At 38.5% G+C, this 27,250-nt stretch overlaps 1 protein-coding gene and 1 long non-coding RNA gene across 2 annotated transcripts in view; one reads left to right on the top strand and one right to left on the bottom strand.

The window, feature by feature from the left end:
• LOC124881259 overlaps positions 1-27,250 on the top strand; it is a 65,252-nt gene that overhangs the window by 5,109 nt on the left and 32,893 nt on the right. Inside the window, exon 3 of the long non-coding RNA XR_007041595.1 lies at positions 14,631-14,770. This is a non-coding gene — a long non-coding RNA (uncharacterized LOC124881259). The remainder of the gene's footprint in view (positions 1-14,630; positions 14,771-27,250) is intronic.
• Positions 284-20,482, bottom strand: LOC124881043 (transmembrane and coiled-coil domain protein 3-like). Its single transcript, XM_047386532.1, has 4 exons — positions 20,198-20,482; positions 6,193-7,157; positions 5,653-5,788; positions 284-3,288 (listed from the first exon to the last, which is right to left on the bottom strand). The coding sequence occupies exons 1-4, from the start codon at positions 20,261-20,263 to the stop codon at positions 2,983-2,985; spliced, it is 1,473 nt and encodes a 490-aa protein (XP_047242488.1). The 5' UTR covers positions 20,264-20,482; the 3' UTR covers positions 284-2,982.

The raw sequence follows: 27,250 nt of genomic DNA, 5'->3' as shown, positions 1-27,250 counted from the left end.
AGCTACTATGATCCCCCAGGGATATATAGGCTGAAAAGCCAAAATCTGTCAATGCAGAGAAGACGCAATGTCCTCTTTTACCATATAAATAGATCTTTTCCTGAAACTGACCATGCAAATTTCCAGGTTTCCTCCACTTCTTTCTTTAGAACAATGAAATAAAGACACGTAAAGCCTAATTTTCTGATGGCATTTTCCAACACTCTGTGCAAAAATAGTAAAAAAGATCATGTGATATTGCAAATGCATGATTTGCACAGCAGTTTGAAACTTCCGTAACATGTTGATTAAAAAGGTTTGTTTAATTTAACAGGAATGATCAGACAAAGGCACAAAATGCATAAACATACAACTGATTGATCACATAGTGCACCACAGATAAATACAGAATGTAAATGAGATCATAGTTCTGCATGGAAAACTTCCTCAAATGTGTCAAAAAATAAGAAGAAAAAAAATGAAATGAGTAAAAATAAAAAGGTGCAACAAACCATGACAAAACTGCTATTACGGTAACAAAAAAAAACCCAACATCATCAGTGGTCCTTATACATTTATGTGCTGTCCTCATAGACAATGTTCATAAGATAAACATAAAATATTACAATAGTGATTTCAAAAACATTGGCTTGTAGTTAATCACAAAAAACAGTGACGTTCTCCTTTGAAACTCAAGGCAGTTGTTAAAAAGAACTGCACTTTTTCTAAGAAAAAAGTCCTATCTCACAGTATAATCCTCCTCCTCTACCTCACATTAGAAAACAGGGCAATGAAACTGGGCAAGGCCTTAAGACTTTTATAAAACAGAAAATCAAGTGACAAAATGTGTTTGTTTTTTTTTTGCCTTTTTGTGCATATGTGTGTCTATGGCTGTACTAGAGTACTGTTGGGTTGCTGTTACCATGCCACTGTCAAGATAATGCAGCGCGGCATTGATTTTTGGCCTTTAAGAGAGGAGACATCTGGTTTTATCAGACTCCAGCAGTGGACTAGATGTTTATGGATCTCTCATGACAGCATTAATGACACTTCTTTACATGTGTTTTCAGCAATAACCCTCTGTCACTCCTGTAAATCATTAATGTAAAATGCTCACTCCTTTAAGAATTATTTTATAAATAATGCTCCTAGAAGTCAAACATATTGCACATTAAAAACAGCAAGTTAAATGTGATAGAGGAACACATTGCATAAATAAGACTGCAAAGAGTAACAGAAACTAAAAAAAAGATGTCCAGACACTTCTGCTTTAGTTTGTAGTTTCTCCCTTAAGTAGAATATTTTAACATTTTGGAACCCAGCAGTCTGCAAACGAAGCTCACACATAAAGTGAAAACAAGAGCAAGCTGCTAAAACAGCTCTGTCCAAATGAAAAAAGAAAAATTAGCAAACCAAGCTTTTCAAAATTAAGAGGCTGTGTTTCCAGTTTGCATATTTTGGAGAGCTTTCAATTCAGTGTTATAAAGTGAGCTTATCAATTTGATGGTATTTTAATGATATAACTTAGCTAAATGGCTATTAGCACTAGCTTCCTAGCTGCTAGAAAGCAAGTATGTGTATTTTAAACGTGTCTGCAAGCCAGACCTTTATGCTGGCATGCAAAATTTGGACAGCAACTCTTTTGAGAATCTCAAATGAGGTGTTTAGCTTAACAGTGTTTTTTTTGTTTTTTTTTTTTTTATGCTAAACTGAACCAATTACCTGCTAGAACTATCTTATCAGAAACAAGAAAACAGGTGTTCATGTTCCCAACTACTGTTTTAGACAAAAAGAAACAATGAATCATCTCCTTCACATAGAGTATTTCAGCATTTTAGTAAGAAGCAGTCTGATTGTTTAGGTCACATACAGTGAAAATACGTTAAAGCTTCTAGCTCTGTCCAAAACCAAAAAGCTTTGCACTCAATATTTTGAAATTAAAAAGTTTTGCATATTTTGACAGTATCTCATTTGTGCAGCTCAAATGAGAATCTAGTGAACTGGTTTGCTATCCGCAGCATTAGAGCATGTAAGTATATTTTAAAACTGTCTGTACATAAAACAAAATTGAAGAGGTTTTGGATTGCCAATCTTGGACAGCATGTCATTTTAGTTTTTAAAATAAAATGCTTGACTTAGCACTTCAAATTGGATGCTAGGCTAATTGGCTGCTAGCACTAACTTTTAAGTTGCAAGAATGCAACTAAGTGAATTTTAAAAATGCTTGGAAACCAAACTTATACAAATTAAGAAGCTGTTGCTAGTTAGCACATTTTCGGAAGCATTTTGTGTGTGACTCTAAATTGAGGTGATTAGCATAGCAATCCATGACTAATCTAAAGCTAAATTAGCCTTACACACTGCTAGCATTAATTAAGCGGGTGAAAGGAAGCAAAAAGGTGTATTTTAAAAATGCCTGCAAACCAAACCTTCTCAAATTGAGAGATTTTGGTGTTAGTTTGCTATTTAGGGCAGCATCTTGTTTGTGAATCTGAAATAAGATTCTTAGCTTAGCAATATGTTGGTATCTTGATGCTAATTCAAGTGGCTGCTGGCGCTATCCAACCACTCTTTTAGACCAAAAACACACTATCAGTAACATTTTGCTCCTGAGTGTGTTTCCGATTGAGCTACATCATAAATCTGACTGAAACAAAATGGGACAGAGTGGGTTTTTTTTTTTTTTTCAGTAAACAAACTTTCTTACCTTTCTTTATCCTAACTTTGACCTATATTATTTTATGACAATTTTATTAAGAAAGTAGCAAATGTACTGTAACAAATATTGTTTTTTAGTTTAACAAAACAAGTTAAACCAATTTCATTTTCCATTCAACCAAAACTAAAAACCAAAATTTTATTTAAGTCTGTCTTTAAAAACATAAACCACTAAAATGATAGCAATCACATCTTCTGAAGATTGTACAACCAATCTTCTGAGACCCTTCTATTACAACTAACATCGATAAAGTGAATATTATTTTTAGAGTGATCTCCTCATTGCTATTCAGGCATCAGCATCCTGTCTATGGCATACTGTAAACGGTCCCAGTTCTTCCAGAATACGGTCAAAAAGCACACACCCAGCAGCGTTGCTACCATATGATACCGACTCTTCATGAGTGGAGCGGCAAATTTGGCAACAGTGGAGACACACACCAGGATAACAGTAATGATGGCCAGCATGATGTTGATGCTCTTCCCGAGCAAGACCCGAGCGTCTGGGCTTTCAAGCTGCACTGTTTGCTGCTGGTGCTGCTGTTGGAGCTCCAGCTTGTACACCCGGGTCTGACATGACTCCAGGGCTTCCTGAGACACATGGAGAGAGATGCTTTCAATCACAATGCCCCTCAGTTTGCTGCAATTCCTAATCATCAATCACTCATCAAATAAAGTTATTAGCAAAAAAATATCAGGATATCAGGATGTCACAAGAATAACGAAATGTCATCTATCTATCTATCTATCTATCTATCTATCTATCTATCTATCTATCTATCTATCTATCTATCTATCTATCTATCTATCTATCTATCTATCTATCTATCTATCTATCTATCTATCTATCTATCTATCTATCTATCTATCTATCTATCTATCTATCTATCTATCTATCTATCTATCTATCTATCTATCTATCTACAGGGGTTGGACAATGAAACTGAAACACCTGGTTTTAGACTACAATAATTTATTAGTATGGTGTAGGGCCTCCTTTTGCAGCCAATACAGCATCAATTCGTCTTGGGAATGACATATACAAGTCCTTCACAGTGGTCAGAGGGATTTTAAGCCATTCTTCTTGCAGGATAGTGGCCAGGTCACTACGTGATACTGGTGGAGGAAAACGTTTCCTGACTCGCTCCTCCAAAAAACCCCAAAGTGGCTCAATAATATTTAGATCTGGTGACTGTGCAGGCCATGGGAGATGTTCAACTTCACTTTCATGTTCATCAAACCAATCTTTCACCAGTCTTGCTGTGTGTATTGGTGCATTGTCATCCTGATACACGGCACCGCCTTCAGGATACAATGTTTGAACCATTGGATGCACATAATCCTCAAGAATGGTTCGGTAGTCCTTGGCAGTGACGCGCCCATCTAGCACAAGTATTGGGCCAAGCGAATGCCATGATATGGCAGCCCAAACCATCACTGATCCACCCCCATGTTTCACTCTGGGCATGCAACAGTCTGGGTGGTACGCTTCTTTGGGGCTTCTCCACACCGTAACTCTCTCGGATGTGGGGAAAACAGTAAAGGTGGACTCATCAGAGAACAATACATGTTTCACATTGTCCACAGCCCAAGATTTGCGCTCCTTGCACCATTGAAACCGACGTTTGGCATTGGCATAAGTGACCAAAGGTTTGGCAATAGCAGCCCGGCCGTGTATATTGACCCTGTGGAGCTCCCGACGGACAGTTCTGGTGGAAACAGGAGAGTTGAGGTGCACATTTAATTCTGCCGTGATTTGGGCAGCCGTGGTTTTATGTTTTTTGGATACAATCCGGGTTAGCACCGGAACATCCCTTTCAGACAGCTTCCTCTTGCGTCCACAGTTAATCCTGTTGGATGTGGTTCGTCCTTCTTGGTGGTATGCTGACATTACCCTGGATACCGTGGCTCTTGATACATCACAAAGACTTGCTGTCTTGGTCACAGATGCACCAGCAAGACGTGCACCAACAATTTGTCCTCTTTTGAACTCTGGTATGTCACCCATGATGTTGTGCTCATTTCAATATTTTGAGCAAAACTGTGCTCTTACCCTGTTAATTGAACCTTCACACTCTGCTCTTACTGGTGCAATGTGCAATCAATGAAGACTGGCTACCAGGCTGGTCCAATTTAGCCATGAAACCTCCCACACTAAAATGACAGGTGTTTCATTTTCATTGTCCAACCCCTGTGTGTGTGCGTGTGTGTGTATATATATATATATATATATATATATATATATATATATATAGATCCAAAAAATTTTGAGTACCACGAAATACAACTGTCAACATAAAATATATAAAATTGTGATAATTTGGAAATTTTATAATTGGCAGTGGTTTCCAAATTTTATATTAAGTAACTCCTCACTAAATGCTAGATTTTTCAAGTACCCCCAAACTGTCAGGACAATTAAAATTGCTATAGGATTTGGACTTGTTCCATTTCTAGTGTTTTGTCACAGAAAAAGGAAAATAACTTTTATTATTTTTCCTGAAAGTTTGACATAGAAGGTTTTCATTCTAAATTCCAACTTGAAAAAATAAACACGAGGGCCTTCCGATGTCAGATCCAAGATGGGAAAACTGAGGTTTCTCCCCAACCTTATTCTCAAAAACCAACAAGGCACAGTGTTTTTTAAATATAGTGATTACTGCAGAAATAAACATTCTGTTTATACTTTTTAATTTCACTAAATCTTTTATGTATGTAAAAACTTGTACAACCTGTATGTGAATATGTTTCTTCAGAGTTTGAATGTATAAAATCCACAAAGAACTATTAGCCACCAGTGGCACGTACCAGTTTGACAACCATCTATGTGATATAATAATAAAATATTCAGAGAGTTCTGAAAAATCTGAAAAGTCTTCATTGAATGGAGGTATACCCTTGGGGCTCCCTTCATGACTGTTATAAAATCTAACAAATTATTTGACTTGTATGAACCTGTATGTCCCGGGCCCTTTCATGAGCCTGGTAGGCCACCCTCTCCTCTATGCTGGCCCGCTCCTGCTTCAGATTTGTCATCTCATTTTGATGAAGTTCTGTTAGATCATTCAGCTGGTCCTCCAGATGCTCATATCTGCCAATCAGGATACAGAAACACAGATTAGAGAACCTTTTTTTATGGAAATATCATATTTGGGAAGGGTTTATAGGCTCTACAGGGTTCTTACACTTTTCTCATTTTGAAATCTCATACATGTTTGAGTCCTTGGGTTCTCAGTCCTTTATAGCCAATTTGCAAAGAACAAACACAAAAATTGACTATGAATTTATAGCATATACCTCTACAGAGGTCCGCCTTTAAATATAGAAAATTCAAAAGCCAGACGGAAATGAGAATGAATTCAGAACGGATGGATGGATGGAAGCTAAGATATTTTTCCATGCTCCACGTTCATTCTCAAACCTGGAGAATACTTCTCATTAAAATCCATATCTGTCCAGAATTCTACACAACTCTGGAAGCAGTAAATAACTCACCTGTACCTCTCCTCTTGTAGTGTTTGGCTCAGAATGCTGTACTCTCTCTTGAGCTGCTCTTTAATCTCCTCAATGTCCTCCTCTAGCTGGCTCTGGGCTTCCTTGATCTCTCTCACCTCTTCATAGCAGAGCTCCAATCTGCCTTGGCTGTCTCCCACTACTTGCTGCCCCTGCCCCGGACTCTGCAACTGTCCTACAATGGATCCGCCCATAGCAGGGTTCCCGTTGCTGTCTGCTGAAATAGAGGAGCACTCATCATCACTGGTGTACTTGGGCTTGCTCACCATAGAGGTGCTGCTGCTCAGCCCTTTTCCTACACTGTCAGAGGGCAGCGCAGAGGACGTGTCCAGATTGTTTTTGAGGTGTGCGATGTTATCTGCGCTGCCAAACTTGTTCCTGATGAGGTTGGCAAACTCTCTGGGCTTGCTGAAGAAGAAAGGAGGGGAGAGAGAAACGCCAGGTCCAATGGTTTTGATCTTGTCCATTGTTGGGTGCCGGCCGCTGCTGGTCATGTCCCTCAGCTGTCTGGGTGACTCCCTGGGTATGGTGCTGCGTTTGGCCGAGGAAGTCCGATGGGGTGGACTGTGAAGAACATCGCTGTCCTTCATCTTTCGATGGTACTGCTCCAGCTTCTTCTGCATCTGCGCAATGTTTTGGGATGACTTGTAGTTCTTCTTCTCAAACACCTGCTTGATGCGCCCTAACTGCTGCTTGTCCACACTGTTCACCAGCTTCAGGTACTCGGCCACGTTCTCGTCCCGGGCCGTCTGCTCTATCTTCAGCTGCTCGGTGACCTTCAGTATCTTCTGCTGGAGGTTGTCCAGGCAGGAACGACTCCGGTGGACCTCCGAGACGAGAGCAGAACGAGGACTCCCATCACTGAGGTCTAGGTCTAGGTTGTTGTCAGATGAACCCCGACGCATTGATGGAGGCAGGCTGAGAAATCCAGCTTCTGTGCTCCGGTCCTGCAGTGCAAACAAAAAGGAGAAGCTCTATTAAGACTGATGCTCTTATGGACAAACCGTTCTCCAACAGAAATGTGTCTCATCAGCAATAGTGTCCATCCAGGAGGAAATGAATGTACAATTTCATGCCTTAACAGTCCACAGGGTATGGGTATAACTTTATAAATATTGCATTCATTTGCAGTTCTAGCAACTTTACATGGCGTTCCTGTAAAATCTTTCTGCTAATGTTTATGTTTTTGACTTGAATAGCAAAGATCATCCTAGTTACTTTCTTAGAAGTAGTTACATTAAACATAATAATAACATTAAATTAAGTTTTAAAGGTAAAAACAGTTCATTAAAACAAATCTCAGTAGTTAATTGTACATTAATACTATGAATTTTCATGTAACCAGCTGGTCATGTGCAAGTTCAATTTGTGAGCAGTTACCATGGTTACAACAAAATCTTACATAGGTTTGATAACTTCCTGGCTGATATTTAATAAAAAAAGTAAGAAAGCAGAATTAGTCTTCTAATGGCCTTTATTACTTGAGTGTGAACTTCATTTAACATTTGCCTGCTATTTCGCTTTCGACACCATGAGACCATCTGGGTATATCTGTAATGCTCTTATTTGGCACATCTGCTCCTTTTTAAGAGCCAGCCTGTAATCCCATTTGTTTGTGGTGTTAAACACAGACGACACAGATGACATTATTCACATTGCAGCTATTGAATATGTGTGGAAGAACTGGAGCATGGGGATGTAATGTAGGTTAGTAATAACGCGACAGGAAAACCCCAGGGCTAACTAAATCCCAGCCTTTCCTCCTTCCAGTTAATTACCGTTTCTCCCCAGCAGGACTAAACAGTCCACTCACTTTTTCACTGAGTCAAAAGTTCAGTGACCAGAACAGAACTAAGGCTCGTATGCTCGTTCCGAGGAAGTAGAGAAAGATGTGTAAGGGTCACGCACGCTAGTTTAATAATGGCAGGAAACCAGAAGACGCTCGATAAAAAAATATGGGTTTTGGCAGACAACATAACTTCAAGTGTAATGAAACTGCAACAGCGGTGGTGTGGCATCTCAAGAGCCGGTCACAGCTCAACACTGGTGTTATGACAGGAAGTGTAAGCTGATAAAAGCTAAAGCAAAGTGTGTACAGCGAGTACCATTGGTGGTACGAAACTGCGCCAATCCCCGCCAAATATAATGCTGCTATTCAAGCAAATAAAGAGATCACAGCTGAATTAAGAGGAGTTAGATCCCAATCCTGCTTAGCGTTGCAACATCACCGTGGACTGGTGACATACTGCAAGCTTCGCATTTGAGCCATGGATTGCAACACACTGACGTTAACGAACACATGACTGTCATGAGGAAATAGGGGGAGGCTTAACCTCCAAATGGAAGGATTACAACTAGATGTGTGCTGACAAAGATTGAAAGAATAGTCAGACAAGAACAGAAGGCACATTCTCTCTTCACACAGTTACAGTTTGATCCAATTATCCATACAGATTCCAGTTACTTGCTGGTGACCCCCTAATAGCAAATTATGCCATGAATATTATCATTTTGCACAGACAAAGGTTTTTTTGATCCATTTTCTTCATAAATCTCCCCCCTTTTCAATACTAACCAAGTTTGGTCTTTTGGGAGCATGAAAGCTGCATCATTTCTCAGCTATTAGCATAACTGTAAACTCAAGTTTTTAAATGTTAGTGTCATACAGGAATGGGTGGGTTAACGGGATCAGGGTATACCAGAGTTTCAAAAAGTTACCCTTTCAAATCAACAAAGATTTTCATTATTCGATTTTGGCAGGTTTTAATAAGATGCAAGAGAAAGTTCTGGAGGGTTCAGAGTATTCTCTGGCTTTTTAGAGGAAATTCGCTTTGTACTTCCCTTCTCCAACCAATTACTGAGTGGGGATTTCCTAAACTAGGCATGGGCTGGTTACAAGTATCAAGGTATGCCAAGATATTAAAAAGTACGTACGCTTTTTGTCCTACCATTCCTACGGTTGAAAGTCCTTTTTTAGAGTGACCTGAGTTTTCTCCGGCTACATGGTGCAGAAAGAAAGTCGGCGGTAAGGAAAGTCAAACTAAAGGGGCACTGCCCATTACTTCTATTAAGGCAATGCTGCTTTGAAAGTACAGCTAGCATTCTAAGAGTTTAAAGCAGCATGTCTGTTAAGTGGCAAACTGCAAGCTCCCTGTCAGAGCAGATAGCCTGGCTAATTAACCAGCTAATGTCAGCTTGGTATACTTCTAGTGTTATTCTATGTTTACTCCTGCACACATCTTTAAAAGAACTTGGTTGTTTGGAAACATGTTCTAAGTATAAGAAACACAAACCATCATGGTGTGGACACTAAAGGAGAACACCCACACATCTCACTTATTAAGGTTGAAAACTACAGTTGGCAAGTCACGAGGGACATGGTTGTTCAGCAGCAGGTAACCCGACTAACTAACCAACTAAAATCAGCTTGGTATACCGGGGTTATTCTATAAGAAGGAAAACAACAAAAAATACATAATAATTAGCAAAATAAGCACCTGAAAATTAAAATTAAACGTGGTAGGTATCTTTAACTAAGTCTAGGTTTAAATTAGCAATACATCATGTTCTATATTAGCATATCATAACTGTACTTACTAGGGATGCACCGTTTATCGGCATTGACATCGGTATCAGCCGATGTTAGTCATTTTTCAACATATCGGTATCAGCCCGATACGTAAACTGGGTCGATATTAATAACTGATATTTATTACCATCTTGTCGCTGTTTGTGTGTGTTTTTGGAGGGAGAGGGGAGGGGGTTGGCTATGTGGTATTTGTTTAGACAGGTGACCCCCTAGGACTGTAGGGTGTTTAACTGAAGCTGAGAAGCAATGTCAGCGATGTGGATGTTTTTTGACAGTGTTGAAAGGGCAGTGATATATATCATATATAACATTAGTAAATATTGGTTATCTGCCATAACGGTGTTATTAATTTCGAGTATCGATATCAGCCTGAATTTTTAGATAGGTGCATCCTTGTTACTTCCCAATATGTTAGATTGTTTTAACTGCAGAAAGAACAATTGTTGATTTTTTTGTCTAAAATTGTAACAATTAGATCATGTTCTTCTTAAAATTAACACAGAGTGAGAATCTCATCCCTGCCCAGGACTGGTGTCAAACTCTTTAGATTACACTATACATACTCAGCTATTACTTATTTATGTTTAGTGTCTGAATAGAGCAGGAAATGTTCATTTCTTCAAGCCTGCCTCTCTCCTCATCCCACCCTCCCATCTATCTTCCGTGAATACAGAACTCTTTGTGCTGAGATAAAAAAGCCCACTTTGTCATGTCCCACCTCTGACCGAGCTTGATACATATGGATTTGTCGGTCCGACGTACGTATCGTCTGAGGGGCCCTGTGTCCAGTCCAATCACTATCCAGCTCTGTCCAGTGTGCAGGTTGCTTATCTAAATCATTCACACATTCCAAACGCTGCCCTTTCGTCAAACCTGTTAGCCACACAAAAGAAAGTGAAGCCTAACTACATCCTTTTTAAAATAAAGCGTCAACCAGATTGGTGTGTTGGTTGCTTAAACTGTCAGGTCTATTGGTTTACAAATGATGAACACAACAAACTGCCTGTTTAACCCAGCAGGAGAGGAAACAAGCTGTTCCTGAACAACTGGATCTAAACCTGACACTCAGGCAGCCTCCATCTCTGGTGCTTACTTTAAAAAAAATATGAACAACAGCAGTCCAAATCTTCTCCATGAAAGCTCTGTCGTATGTTGATGCAGTAAGAACAAAATATCCTAATTAGGTATGAATGAAAAGACAACATGTATAGCAGTGGATCATGCTTGTGTCAATACATCCACTGTATTTACACTGAGCCCAGAGCACAAGATATCTCGCTGAGTTTGTACTGCACGGCCGAGGGCCAGGGGTGCATATTTTGAGAGACAAAAACAAGACAGACTTTGGCAAGATCGGAACTAATTCACACAACAGGGTTATCGCACAACACACATCTTTGTTTACAAACCACAACTCGCCAGCAAGTATGGCATCAGCCAGTTTCCTGGTGAGAGATTTAATGAAACCGTACTTCAGCTGAATGAACCCTCTTTCATTGCCGCTGCTGGATGCTAGAGTGAAAGTCACTCTGAAGTGAATGTGCTCCCTGGATGAGTGGCCCGGCTTAAATGAAGTAGCCTCCCGCTGATGGAAACGTCCACATAAATCTGATGGTGTGCTGCCCTACTTTCACACTCATGCAGCAGTTTGAGATGTAGCTGGGTGAAAAATGCTATGCTCAGAAGAGAGAGGTCAGATGATTTGGTATTTTTAAACAATATAAAGAACTTGTGAGTGCTGCGTTTAGGTCTAGGTTGCCACAGGTTAAAATTGGTTTCCAGCTTCAAGTTAACAGTTTCAAAACAATTAAAACTTTCCCTCATTCCCATTATGTGGATTAAACTTCATGTAATGTAATGCAAAAGACGGTGCAGGGCTTTCACTGATCAATTAGAGCATGAAGTAACACTGAACACGGCTAAATGACAAATGGCAGGGAAAAGATCACATTCTGGGCAATAAGCACATTTGAAACAAATATTTCAACAAGCGAGTTCCCGTGTCTGTCGATAAAATAAACAGCCCACCGCAGGTATTTTAACAAGATGGAGAACCCGGCTAAATAACAAACAGCAGAATAAACACAATAGTCTGTGCAATCAGCATATTTACCTACAACTAATTTTATCCAGGCACAAATCTTTAATTTTGTTTAGTGAATAAACAATAACTTTTTTAAACTTCATGGTATCTTTGAGGTGTTTCACTTTAACTTGTATCTCAACACTTTAAATTAGGACTTTAACATAAAATATTTATAGCACACACTGAAATTGATCAGAATCTGTTTTCTTATAGCACATCAACCTAAAAATGCATGAATAAATGATTAATCACAACAATAATAATTAATGTAATGGCAATCTGTGAATGGATTTTTTGCAGCAGAAGCAATAGCAGCTGCACTCTGCAAAGCAAAGAGAAGATGTTATGCATTTTTGCATGTTTTAAAACCGGTTAAGGTTATTATATCATCAGAACCTCATACTAGCTCATTGTTGTGTCTCTTGCTCTTGATTTCTTGTAACAAATGTCAGTTTTTGTACTGATTGTGTTTTCCACACCCCAGGTGCTCACCCACTGCTGCCTGATTTCCAGGTCAAAGCAGATGTGAAACAGCAGGGGTGAAAAACTCAAACAAGACTGATAAAAGAGATGGTAGGAAAGGAAAAGATGATGCTAAACAGCTCACATTCCTAGAATAACCATCATTTATACCAACACGATTTACTCAACTCTCCTCATGACGTCTGAGTGCCTCTTCTATACCTCAGCCCTGTAAAACCCCTGTCACCCTCAATACCCTACCTATCTCAATCCTAACATCACGCTCCATTTAAGACCTCTAGGCAGAATAACATAAAGATCCATATGCCAGAGCCTTAATCTTAACCCAACATGCACACTTAAGTCTCAGCAAAGTCAGAGAAGTCGATAACAACCTGCCAATGCTGTTTATCTTGCGCTGCAGTTTGTCCTCCCCCTCATGGATCAATGATGTAGTTGGTGATTCAACTTTCTTTTGCAAAAGCACCAGCATCATATGATATAAGCAGAGCATCAGTTTAGCTCTGAACCAGAGCAGGGTGAGAGCTCACAAATTATTTAAAACAGACTGGTACCCCAACAGTCAAAAGTTTTAGAACCACTTTCTCATTTAAGGGTTTTCTTTAATTTTTTGACTATGTACATTGTACGTAGATTCTCACTGAAGGCATCAAAACTGTGAATGAACACATATGCAAATATGTAGCAAACAAAAAAATGTAAAAGAACTTTAAATGTTATATTTTAGAATCCTTAAAGTAGCCGCCCTTTGCTGTGATGACTGAAATATTAACCTTTGGCCGTCTCCCAATGAACCTCTGGGAAGTTCTTTCAAGACTCTTTGGAAAACCATTCCAGGTGACCACCTCATGAAGTTCAGGAGAATACCGAGACCTAAGTAAAAAAGTAATCAAACCAAGGGGTGGCTATTTTAAAGAATGTAAAATATAAAATTTTTTATAGTTATTTCAAACCTTTTGTTGACTTTATAATTCCATGTGTGTTCATTCATAGTTTTGTTGCCTTTGGTGAGAATCTACAATTTAAACAGTCATGAAAATAAGGAGACCCATTGAGAGAGAAAGTGTATCTAAAACTTTTGACCGGTGGTGTATGTAGAGGGAATTTACTGAAAAAACTGAGCTGGACCAGTAGAATAAATACTGGTTCGAGTTAGCAGAACATACAATAAACCTCCTGGCTAAACTCATTTTCTCCTCCCTTCAGGCAGAACATTACAAGAACCAGAGATATTCTCGTATGTAAACAGGCTGCACACATTGTACCCATGATGAGGAAGTTATGCTCTAAGTGCGCACAGTCACAGCTGTATTCTCTTGAAACCACAAGGTCAGGTCATGAAGGCATGCAGGGACTCCTGCAGATACAAGCACAGGTGTTTGTGGTGGTCTGGCCTGCTTAACAAGACCCTTATGTGTTGCACAAGAAATGGCACTTATTAAGCATGGCTTCTGGCAGAGGGCAGTCCACATGAGCAAAAAAGGGGGAATAGAGCTGGCATGCTCATGGAGATGGAACAAAACCGTCCCTTCAGCAGGGAACAGAACCGCAGAGGGCAAGAAGCCTCCAACGCTTATTGGTATTCCCTCCAGCTGATCCGCATGGATACAGACTCTCTCCCAGGCAGGACTCACACAGAGAGAGATGGAGAGAGGACCAAAGACAGACAGAGGAACAAGGGGCACATCTTTCATTTAAGTCAAACAACTGACCCAACATCTCCTGCTCCTTCTACTTCTCCTCCCAACTGCATCCCACAGCTGCCTGTGTAGTCAAACTTTGAATTTTTTCTTCAGAGTGAACCCAAACAATGGCCCTCATTCAAAGCAAAGTAGAAATGAAACAAAAAAGAATTAACAAGGTTTTCTGAATGAATAATCCATATGAGATCAGGGGCATGAATTGCTTTAGGGCACATTCAGTATTATCCCACACAGACAAGCTGTTCCAGGGCTAAATCAATAACCCATTAACAGTACCAGTGTCTGCGTGCTGTATATTGAGTGGGATCTAATTACAGTAAATATGCTGGTATATTCAGTGTAATGATTCAAAATTAGATGAATAATGGAGCCAGTGATATATCAAGGCTGGTGAGGGCGTAAAGCGCCTAACTACCCACGAAAAATGTAACAGCCTGCCTAACCTTAAAAAGGGCACAGTTAACAATTCTGGGCATAATTTCAGAAACATGTTAACAGTAATTAATGTCTGTCTTTCACCTGATATATTAATTTCACATATTTGCTCCTTCTTGTTAAGATGGATTTTATGTGTGGAGGGACAACATCACGGCGTGACCTCTAACCTACTAAATCTGCTGAAAAACATCTGTCTGAGGAACAAACCTAGAATGCCATTGACATCATTCAGAATGAGGAAAAAGACAGCTATGTAGTTAGGTAAGTATGAAGAAGTCAAATGTTTTGTTCCATTTTTTTAAATGTTAATTTCACATCACTATCTGATCCTATAAAGGGAGACTTCACAATGTTTGTGAAGTGACGTTCCGATAAAAAGTCAAAAGCAGTTAATATCTTGCCTGTATTGAGAAACTTTCTTGGTTTCTTTAATTAGTACAAAACAAGTTATTCTAAACCCAATTTCTCAGAATATGTTATGAGCCAATTTATCAAGCACTCCTATCAAAACAGAGAGGAAGCAAGCTATTGCTAGCTTAGCCCCTTTAGCTGAAATAGCATAGATGTTTAGGTTTGGTCACCCAGTTACATAAACCGCATATACACCACATGTTCCATTCCCACAAGGGAAGATTGTTAGGTAGACCACCTCCTACTTCATTTACTGTGTCATCATTTGCTTTGGCATAAAAATTTGCTCAATGGAAATGAGATTGTGATTTGAAAGTTCATGAAATCGCATTTGCATAAAAAGTTATGTTTTTTAGATGGTAGTTAATTAAAGAAGGTACAAGTCTGCTTTGGCCTTAGCTAAACATGAGCCGGTTCCTGATATCAAGGTATATCAAGGTTTTGGTTCTTAAATCCATTAAGACTTTCTGTTATACCTTTCCTATGGTTTGAAGTTCTTCTAAGGAGAGGCAAGAGAAAGGGCAAGAGTGACTGGAGTTTCCTCCGGCTATATGGAGCAAAGTAATGCAGTAATGCACTTGTTTCAAGGCAAAGCAGGTCAGCTGGCTGAATAAAAGCTGTTACACTTTTCCATTGCAAGAACGAGATATGTATCTGTTTGGAAAAACTTTCAGTCATGAAAATCAGCGCCAGCGCATTGGTTGCTCTATAAAGAGCAGATGGCATTAAGCCCTTGAGCTGCCACTAAATTCAGCAGGTGTTCGATCTATAGTTTTGCTTAAGTCTAAGCATCAAAATGGATCAAAATAACAAATACAACATTTCATACATGTAAAAATCAATAATTGTTGATAAATACACATTATAATTCTTGGTTTTCTGCTGTGACTAAAAGCAAGGCCTCTTGGGTAAGCTGCTTGTGTCAGCCTAGAACAACCTACTCTGGACTCATTATAAATGAAAATGCCAAGCGAGTTTTCTACTGCAGGTAGGATATTGCTTTTAACAGAATCTCAATTTAAAACCCCTGAGCTGTTAAGTGTGAAGGTTTCGAACTCTACTAGAAAATATCAATATTTCACAATTTAATCAAAGGTTTCCTCTGTTTTGTAATGGGACAGCTGAGGTTCCTTATTAATGCATTTAAACCAAGTCCAAAGAAAAGGCTTGGCAGGGATGAAACATTACTTAGAGTTAGAGTGATTAAGCTCCGGTCTCAAGGTTCAGGTCAAGACTTTCTGGTTGTTCAAGAATCGCACATTCTCACTTCTCTGTGTCACTTCCACCTGGAAAACCTGCTTTATGCAATGCTTTAACTGATCAGACCAAGATATGAGGGGACTTCTGAACTTGTCAAGCATTACTACCACAAGTACCAGAAACACTGGAACATTTTAAACCTCTACTGAAGACACAGTTTAACCACTGGCTTTTAGCATGTTGACCAAAACAGTTTCATTTTAACAGCCCTAATCATTGTTGCTTTAGCTGTTTTTAATCGTCCTATTGTAATTTATTGTCATTTATATTTCTATCATTGTTTTGCATTTTATTTATTTTAGTTTGTAAAGCACACTGTGCAGCTTGATTGGTTGAAAATGTACTATATTAATAAACTCAACTTAACTTGATTAGAAGATGTTTCTGTGGCCAAAAGCCAGAGAGGCATAAAGGATTTCTAGGGGAATTCCTATATTCAGATTTTAGGCATCTAAAATAATCTGGAGCAGTAAATTTTGCAGAAGTAATGTGGGGGAGAAATGGCAAACTCTTGTAGTATATATTTATAACAAGAGTTTCCAGTTTGTAGCAATTGCATTTTTTAGAATAAAGTATGTGACCAAAACATCAACTTAAACCACAAACATTCCCCCTTTTTCCATAACAGTTTGGATACATGCCAGGTATCATTTTGTAGTACTACTTAATCTATAAAACATTAAGTAACAGATGAAAAGTTTTTATTCTTATTGGGAAATTAATATGTTTAGGTAACTGCTCATATCGTGTCTTTGCTGTTTTCATACTTTTGCACTTTTTTGGCTGAGAAACTGAACTGAATTCCGCAACATGTTTCAGATCAACCCTGCGTATATTAATACCCGCCTTGAGGATGTTCACTAAGTGCTTTGACAACCTCTGATTTAAAATAGCTTTCTGTATTCTAATTGTGTCCACTGTAGTGAGGTCTGATCAAATACAATGCCAATAAATGTTTTCTACAAGCAGGAGGTCACTCAGATATTTTGGATTGATCAGGGTTTATAATCTGTCATATTCCAAAGGAGCCAGCTGGTCTATAGGAGGATCAGAACCACAATCAATGAAAACACTATAGCTATGCTTACATGCACAAAATTTCTTGATCTGATTCAAATATTTACATACTGAAAAAATGAAAAAAAAAAAAACAGAATTCACCATTTATTTCAGCGCAAAATCAAAAAATCCAATCATGACGTGTGTTTACATGCACCACCCCTCATTGAGAATAGAAGCTCTTTGTTATGTGCAGAGTTGTTAAATTTCCCAAAAACAACCGTGCTGAAAAAAAAAGGACAATCACAGAAGTGTGTTGGTCCTGAGTACCTAGAATAGATCCATAATTAAGCTACAGGCTCAGCAACACATGATTTTGCTGTCCGTCTTGACATAGACGTGGTTCGTATTGAGGATTGGCATAAACCACCCCCTCTCGTTCGGAATACAATTTCTTTCCGATTAAGCCAAATCAGATCAGAATCGTCCCGACTGGCGTGTTTACATGGCGCATTTTTATTCCAATCGGCCCTTTATTCAGAATACTTTCAGAATATAACTAAATTACATTATATATCAAATTTGTGTATCTTTACAATTATATATCTTCATACTTCGTCAAGAATATCAATTAACAGAAATAAACTAATATGCAATGGTTGTGTACATTGGCACGAAATGGAAGTCCAAAGAGGTACAATCGCAAGAGTCTGTTCATGTTTTAATAAATGAATGTTCTCCTCAGAAACCAGGAATGGAGACTAAATGGAGACTATGTTTTCACCAGAAAACAAAAGTAGATTAACAACATCTACATTTGTTTTGTACATATTTTAAACTTAAATGACTTTACTGGCTGAGATAAACAATTTTTTTTTATCGCACTGTGAACCTAACCTCAAAAACATTCACTTCTAATGTAAAATCCCAGGTTGAAGCACAGCAACAGAATATGAGAAAACAGACCAATTTTTTGCTTCTCTTTGCTTGTTCTTTTGCTTTTATGACATAAATTAAAAAGAAAATCAAAATTAATTACACTTTTCCACTCATCCAAAAACATAAAATCACCAAAAAAGACAAGTGTAAACTGACCTATTTTCTCATATTCTGACACCTCTCTTGTCTCTACTTGTGAGAGCAGTGTTCATCCTATGACATCACTGCCCATATATGATAGGGGACAATGTTTTTGACACATGAAATAAAAATTGCTACATTTTTGAAAAGCATTATTAAAAAAATATTCAATATTTGTTTAGTTTATGTTTGTGCTTGTTTATATTTGCTTTTTGGTGAAAACAAAGTTGTGGGGACACACCTTTGAGGTTTACAGAAGGAACAGCGCCTCCTACAGTCTACAGTATGTGATGGTAGAGCGCAAATTTAGGTGCCTGTCAAGGAATGAGGAAAAGTTTGTTTCTGGCCACAAGAAACAAACAGGCTTGTATATCAATGTAATATTTTTAAAACAATAATCAAATTACTGCGTATTTTAGTTTTTGGCATCTGGTTTAATGAGAAAATCCAAACATCGCCACAAACCGCCAAAACCTGGGTACGAGATGTGGGTGTGTAGCAACCAACAATAAGATAACGGCCAATGACATAATACCTACAGCCAATGTGATCACTTTGGTAATTTTAAATGTAATAAATTAGTAACGTAATAATTTGCCAAATAGTATAATAAAACGTGTGAGCCAATAACAAAGAATTTTGCCAATACCTGTGTTACACCTGAAGGTCACATAACCTCTGGTCTCCTCCAGTAATCTACATTCCACTGAGGGATTTTACAGTCAACTGCACTTCACAGTAACTGTTTAAATAATATTTACCCCTACATTAAATTACGGATTTACATGTCTATCTAATACTTTAAATAAACATAAAGTACAACAAAATATTCTCAATATTTTAACCAGGATAAAGGAAGGGTCCTGAATGAAAGTGTAAGTGAATGATGACTGACATCAACTATACCCAATTTTGATGAGCAAAATGCTCAAAAACAGCAAAAGAATTGTGTTATTTCCAAGACGTGCAATACTATTTATGTATTATTACTTTATCAGCTGCTGTTATTACATTTTTTTTCAAAGAAAGTTTTCAAATCTACACAAATAAGGCTGAAAAACTTTATTGCACCATTGGCAATTTTATCGTGTAATTGGGTTTATTACATTTAAAACAGCCAGAAATATTACATCATTAGTAGTTACATGGTGTACAAAATTGGGAGGATTTAAAAACATATTTGTGCATCCAGTGTCATTTACAGGAAGATTTAGAGGGAATGGAAGTAAGAGGCCAGTTAAAAAATAAACACTGGGACAGAAACTGATTCACTGAGTGACCACAAAAACAGAAACACATTTATAAACCAGTGCGACTCTATAAATACATTATTCAAGTATTTCAGTTTCTGTTTAGCCAATTAAATTTGTGCTGTTGAGTCAGGTTTATGGTTTCATTACAGATTGCATTTGGTGATAGAATCTGCTGATGACCAGCACTACCTGCGCACAAACAGCCTCACAAACGGCTTCATTTGATGCTCATCATTCAGTAAAAGGTGAATTTCTTTTGTAAAAAAAAACATCCTACTTATTATTACATGAAATGAGATATGTTGTGAATATGTGATATAGAACATAGAATAGAAATCTGCTGTGTCTTATAACATTTGACAATATAAATAATTAAAACACATAAGGAAAATAATGAACTTCATTAATCATGGCCACATCCGCCCCAGCATCACAGATACCTTCAAGCTTCATGTTCTACCACATCTTCTACGTCCATTTTATGCGCCTAAATGCATAACCGGGTTACTTAAAGCTCTTTGTTTGGAGAAACTGTGGAGCTTTAAAGCGGCGCAGCTGTTGGCCTCACATGACGAATAGCCAAACGGACAACAATGCAGCGCTGGTACGGCGTGGGAAGCTCGGTTCTGACACAACATCATGCAAAAACAAAGAAAGGGCAGCAACTCGCTCCGACATCACTCACCATCCGGCTGCTGAGGTATTGCTCCACTTCAGACAAACTTCGCACAGACACGCTTACCCCGGGCATAATAACCTCCCAGTCGGAGCCGGAGAGGCGCTAAAGGGGCTTCAGTTCGGTACTGGGACCAGTTTCCAACTCACGTCTGGAGTCCTATGCATGCTTAGCCCCTTTAGCGCCGTTTTTTTTCTCTCTCTCTGTGCGACCCTGGGTTCGCACACGCTGACTGTACTCTTAGACAACAACTGTGTGTGAGGGCAAAACTCCGCCTGTTCTTCTCCGCAGAGAGGAGGAAGAGAGAGGAGGGTTTAACCCTTTCAGCATGCCTGCCTATCAGCGGTAGATAAAGAAAAACTGCCGAGCAAAAACACATTACAGCACCTTGCGAAAGTATTTACACCCTCTCCCTTGAACATTTCCTCATTTGGTTACAAAATGCAGTGTATTTCAGCGGACATTTATGTGATAGATTAAAACAAAGTAGTGCATAATTATGAAGTGGAAGCAAAATTACACACGGTTTTCTACATTTCTTACAAATACAAATCACAAAAGCGTGCCTTAGACAGGGATTGGAGAACATTAGGAAAACAAAAGCATCTCGGATTAATGGCTCGGGTGGAAAAGTCTGTTTGCAGGACAACTTTTAGTCATGCACGCCATAAATCTAGCATTTCATGGAAAAAGGGTAAGAAAAGAGCCATTGTTGAAAGGAAGTCAGAACAAGGCACGTTTGCAGTTTACCTCAAGCCATGGTCAGATGAGACCAACATTGACTATGTGGCAAAAAACCTAACAATGTACAACACCAGGAGAATGGCATTCCCTTGATGAAACATGGTGGTGGCAGCATCATGCTGCAGTGATGCTTTTCTTCTTCAGGGACAGAGAAGCTGGTTAGAGTAGACGGAAAGATGCGACACAAGACAGGACAATGACCCCAAACAGCAACATAGAATATACAAGGAAGTGCAATAGATTACTAAAAATACTTAGTTGCGTTCTATAAATATTTATTATTTGTGTTCATGATGTTCTCTCAGTTTGTTAGAAAATGTTACAATATGTAGCTAATTACATATCTCACATGTCTGACTAATATATATTGTTTCCCACAGTTATTTTGGAACATTTGGAACAAGAAATGAATACTAACCTCACAAAACAAACAAAAAGCGGATGAGTATTTTTCATTCTGGTACACAGTATTCAGTCACAGAGTCCTTTTACTGCTATGACATGTTTCTGAAGATATGCCCTAATAAGGCTGGTAGTCATGCAGGAGCTGGTTTCTGAGTGCTCTTTATGAGGAGGTCTATGAAGTTTGAAGGCACCAGCATCACAGAGTAAGCACCAAGATAAACCTGCTATTTTAACACATTAGGTAAAAAAAAAAAATCTACTTTATTGGTAGATGCATTTACCTATCAATTGGTGACATAACTTAAAACTATGAAGTTATTTATGGGGTTCCAATTACAGTTTAACTGTTTTTAATGAATAAACAAAATGATTTTTGTTGCGAAAGTAGTGACTTGAAGTGGGTGTATAAAATAAAGCTGGAGGACTAATGTGAAATAATCATAGTATTTTATTTAAAGCTGTGAAAGTTTGAAATGTTTGAAAAGCAACAAAGAACATCTCTGAAAAGTACAATAGAAATGCTTAACTTATCAGCACATAGGTTTAGCAGGAAGTGTGTTTCAGATGTCTCATATGTATCATAAAAAGAAGAGAATTTTTATTAAAAAGTCATTGCTCAAGTTCCCCTCACATTTGTGGGAATTTAAACTTTATTTAAGAGATGTACAGTGGTGTGAAAAAGTATTTGTATATACAGATTTCTTCAGATTTTGCTTTTTTTTTCTCACACTTAAATGTTTCAAATCATCACACAACTTTTAACATCAGACAAAAATCACCTGGAAAGTACAAAAAGCATTTTTTTCAAAGGATGAGTTGAAAGGGATTTTAAATAGTGATTGGCTGTGATGGACTGGCGGCCTGTCCAAGGTGTACCTTGCCATGACAGCAACAGATAGGCTCCACCCTCCCAGTCATTGTTCATGATTCAACAATAAGTAGCAGAACAAAAATGGGACAGTTCCAAGACAGAAACCACTGCTGACCAAAAGGAACAGAAAAGCCCATCTCACCTTTGCCTGAAATGATCTTGATGAATCTTGAGACTTTTGGGAAAATATTCTGTTGACCAATGAAACAAAAGTGGTTGATTTTTGGAAGGTGTGCGTCCCCTTACATACTTACATACCTGCGTTAAACATACACTGCATTTTAGAAAAATAACATCATACAGACAGTCAGACATGATGGTGGTAGTGTGATGATCTGGGGCGACGTGCGGTAATTGATGAAACCATTAATTAATTTTGGCTCTTCTTTTAAAGATTATAAGTAGAATGTCTGATCTTAATCTCATTCACGCTTGGGTTGGAGCAGCAGGACAATGATCCAAAATACACCAGCAAACCAAACTCTGAAAGGCCTATAAATGAAGAAATAAATATGTATATAAACACTTTGGAGTGTTTATATACATATTTATTTCTTCATGTATATAAACACTTTGGAGTCCCCTCCTTGAACCGTCACCTTAAAAAAAAGAGATGAAATCTGTAAGAGGGAAAATACTTTTTCAAGCTCTGTATGGTTGTTTGTTTAATCAGTGCTGTTAAGTTGTTTTGCAACACACCTCCCATGCCGTCCAGCCACCCAGGAGTCCATGAAACTAATCCAACTGGTTTTTCAACTCACATTTATTCATAATCTATCTAGCATTAAACACAAAAGCCTGAAATGCAACACAAATCTATGACCCCTTACAGTTTCAATGAAGGGTTTTGTCATTCTGAAGTATAGGAAAAGATTATAAAGCAACCAGAGCATTTTTATAGGTGTGTCCAGGCTGAGGCCATGATTCTCAGATTCACATTCGTTTCCACCTGCTATTTGAGGACATGCATTAATGTCATATGTAACACGTATGTTGCATATGTGTTCGTGACTGCTATGTACAAGTGAAACATATTAATGTGAAAAGATCAGAATGAGGTTAAAACAAGATGTTCTCTGAATTGTTCTGAAAAGTTATTAGCATTTAATATTTTCACACACATAATGAAAGGGGTAGCATAGTCAAGTGTCCTTAAACAAGATTATTAATTTCTTATTTGCCTGCTGCGAAATATTGAGAGTGGGTGTATAGTAACAAATCTGTCACAATCAGAATCAGAAATCTTTATTGCCAAGTACATTTTTGGACATACAAGGAATTTGTTTTGGCGTAGTCGGTGCAATACAATACAAATTAAACAGTATAAACATATCTACAATATAATAAAAATACAAGTGCACAGTTTTAAGTGAGTGAGAGTAAATATAGAGCAGTATAGGATGGCAGAGCGGTACAACAGTGCAGGTGATCATTGTGCAAGTAAAGCAGGAGTTCAAGCTGAGCGTTAATGTAACGCATAGAGTTGCAAGTTAACAAGTGTCCTGTCAGCAAAAAAGGGGGGGTGTGGGGGAAAGTTATAGTGTCAGGGTGGTCATGGCAGGGTCTGCTGCCGGCAAGTCAGATGAATAAAAGTGATGTTGCGCAGTATTGGAGAAGTATAGTTTTTACATGACAGGAAAACATTAACTACTGGTAGGTAATGACACTTGACAATAACAAAACAATTGTCAATATCTTAAAAGAGAAAAAGACAGCTACCACTCTATACATTTGTATACAGGTCCTTCTCAAAATATTAGCATATTGTGATAAAGTTCATTATTTTCCATAATGTAATGATGAAAATTTAACATTCATATATTTTAGATTCATTGCACACTAACTGAAATATTTCAGGTCTTTTATTGTCTTAATACGGATGATTTTGGCATACAGCTCATGAAAACCCAAAATTTCTATCTCACAAAATTAGCATATTTCATCCGACCAATAAAAGAAAAGTGTTTTTAATACAAAAAACGTCAACCTTCGAATAATCATGTACAGTTATGCACTCAATACTTGGTCGGGAATCCTTTTGCAGAAATGACTGCTTCAATGCGGCGTGGCATGGAGGCAATCAGCCTGTGGCACTGCTGAGGTCTTATGGAGGCCCAGGATGCTTCGATAGCGGCTTTAGCTCATCCAGAGTGTTGGGTCTTGAGTCTCTCAACGTTCTCTTCACAATATCCCACATATTCTCTATGGGGTTCAGGTCAGGAGAGTTGGCAGGCCAATTGAGCACAGTGATACCATGGTCAGTAAACCATTTACCAGTGGTTTTGGCACTGTGAGCAGGTGCCAGGTCGTGCTGAAAAATGAAATCTTCATCTCCATAAAGCTTTTCAGCAGATGGAAGCATTGAGTGCTCCAAAATCTCCTGATAGCTAGCTGCATTGACCCTGCCCTTGATAAAACATAGTGGACCAACACCAGCAGCTGACACGGCACCCCAGACCATCACTGACTGTGGGTACTTGACACTGGACTTCTGGCATTTTGGCATTTCCTTCTCCCCAGTCTTCCTCCAGACTCTGGCACCTTGATTTCCGAATGACATGCAGAATTTGCTTTCATCCGAAAAAAGTACTTTGGACCACTGAGCAACAGTCCAGTGCTGCTTCTCTGTAGCCCAGGTCAGGCGCTTCTGCCGCTGTTTCTGGTTCAAAAGTGGCTTGACCTGGGGAATGCGGCACCTGTAGCCCATTTCCTGCACACGCCTGTGCACGGTGGCTCTGGATGTTTCTACTCCAGACTCAGTCCACTGCTTCCGCAGGTCCCCCAAGGTCTGGAATCGGCCCTTCTCCACAATCTTCCTCAGGGTCCAGTCACCTCTTCTCGTTGTGCAGCGTTTTCTGCCACACTTTTTCCTTCCCACAGACTTCCCACTGAGGTGCCTTGATACAGCACTCTGGGAACAGCCTATTCGTTCAGAAATTTCTTTCTGTGTCTTACCCTCTTGCTTGAGGGTGTCAATAATGGCCTTCTGGACAGCAGTCAGGTCGGCAGTCTTACCCATGATTGGGGTTTTGAGTGATGAACCAGGCTGGGAGTTTTAAAGGCCTCAGGAATCTTTTGCAGGTGTTTAGAGTTAACTCGTTGATTCAGATGATTAGGTTCATAGCTCGTTTAGAGACCCTTTTAATGATATGCTAATTTTGTGAGATAGGAATTTTGGGTTTTCATGAGCTGTATGCCAAAATTATCCGTATTAAGACAATAAAAGACCGGAAATATTTCCGTTAGTGTGCAATGAATCTAAAATATATGAATGTTAAATTTTCATCATGACATTATGGAAAATAATGAACTTAATCACAATATGCTAATATTTTGAGAAGGACCTGTACATTTATGTAGAGTGGTAGCTCTATAAAAACTCTTTACATTTGTTTAACCTGGTGTGATAACTTTGCATCAAGTCAAACCATTTCTGTTTATATCAATCACATAAACGTAAAGCCGACTCATTCTAATATGCAGGCAAACAAGTGTGCCAGTGTAACTGAAACTGGACCAATTCCACAAACCGACGGTACCAGAGGCCCTGAAAGTATGGTGGTAGAATCTGTTCACAGGACGACAATTAGTCATGCACTCCACAAATCTGGTCTTCAGGAAGACTAGAAGGAAAAAAGCTGTTGTTGAGGGAAAGTCACATGAAGTTTAATTTGCAGTTTGCCACCCATGTAGAGGCCACAGCAAACATGTAGAAGAAGGTACTCTGGTCAGATGAGACCAAAATGTAACCTTTTGGGCTGCATTGATATTCAAAGATGCTCCCCATCCAATCTGTTGGAACCTGAGCTATTTTGCAAAGAATGGGCAGACATTTCAGTCTCTAGATATAAAGAGCAGGTAAAAACAAAGAAGCTTTTTTCTGCAGGTGTAACTGTAGAAAAGATAGTTTAACAAATTAGATTTTTATTTTGACTTAATTTGAAATCCATGTATCATTCTCCTTTCACTTCACAGCGATGCCTTACTTTATCTATCATATATATTGCCGTAAAGTACATTGAGGTTTGTGGTCACTGGCAAATCTAGACAGTGTCCCTGTAGAACTGGTCCTGGCCCCTGTTATGGCCCCCTGTACTGAAAACATAATACTAAATCAATTTCTTATAATGATATGTGCTGGCACAGAATCCGTAACCAGTTGGTCCCTTGGATCATTTTCATTTTTTACCCTTACAGTTTTACTTAACAATGAATTAAAAATAAAGGTGTTGCACTTTTAGCTTTAGCTGTATTGAGACAGGATCACAGTTTTCATCTTCTAGATCAGGGGTCTGCAACCTGCAGCTCCAGAGCCACAAGTGGCTCACTTAATATATTAATTGATGAAATATTGCTGTTTTTCAGCAGACTAAATGAGGTGGTGCTATGCCGGGACATTGCAGAATAACACAAAGAAGCTGCTTGATAGACTTCTCGATGGTCTTCTAAAGACAGAGCAGGAAATTGTATTCATCATCTTTTATTACTGCCATTACTGTCTTCATTAGCTGGATGAATTTATGGAGTAACTAAAGCAAAGAGAAGATTAGAGACACCGTTCTCTGCTCTCTACTGAGCCCCAATGAAAAATTCATCAACTAATAACACTCTGAAAGTCTAGCCCACCCAGCAACAACTTACGTGTTCCTGACACTTGACACGAAAGCCAACAATAAGTCACTGGGGTAGGATAGAGATTTAGCATAATTAATTCAGGAAAGGCATGTAAACAATCTACTTTTTATAGAAGCCGGGGCGAGTTCTGAGAAGCATGATTAAGCTTTGACTTACCTCGCATATACACCCATTAATTGGTTTCTTGGAACAGGAGTGCATGTACGTAGGAAACAATGTGCTTGCAAAAATCCAGGAAACTCCAGCAAATTTTGAATAATAAAATGAGTTGGTTAAAATAGCTTCATATTTGTCTGTAAACATTTTTTCTTTTTCCATTATGGATGTTCAACTTTGTTTTTCAAAATGTACCCACTAAATTATTTATGTAGACCATTTTATAGTAACTAATAAATAGAACCTTTTCA

The sequence above is a fragment of the Girardinichthys multiradiatus genome, chromosome 2, assembly GCF_021462225.1.
Source record: "Girardinichthys multiradiatus isolate DD_20200921_A chromosome 2, DD_fGirMul_XY1, whole genome shotgun sequence".
Lineage (NCBI taxonomy): Eukaryota > Metazoa > Chordata > Actinopteri > Cyprinodontiformes > Goodeidae > Girardinichthys > Girardinichthys multiradiatus.
The sequence above is the reverse complement of the archived record's forward strand: the minus strand, read 5'-3'. Positions and strand labels throughout refer to the sequence as shown.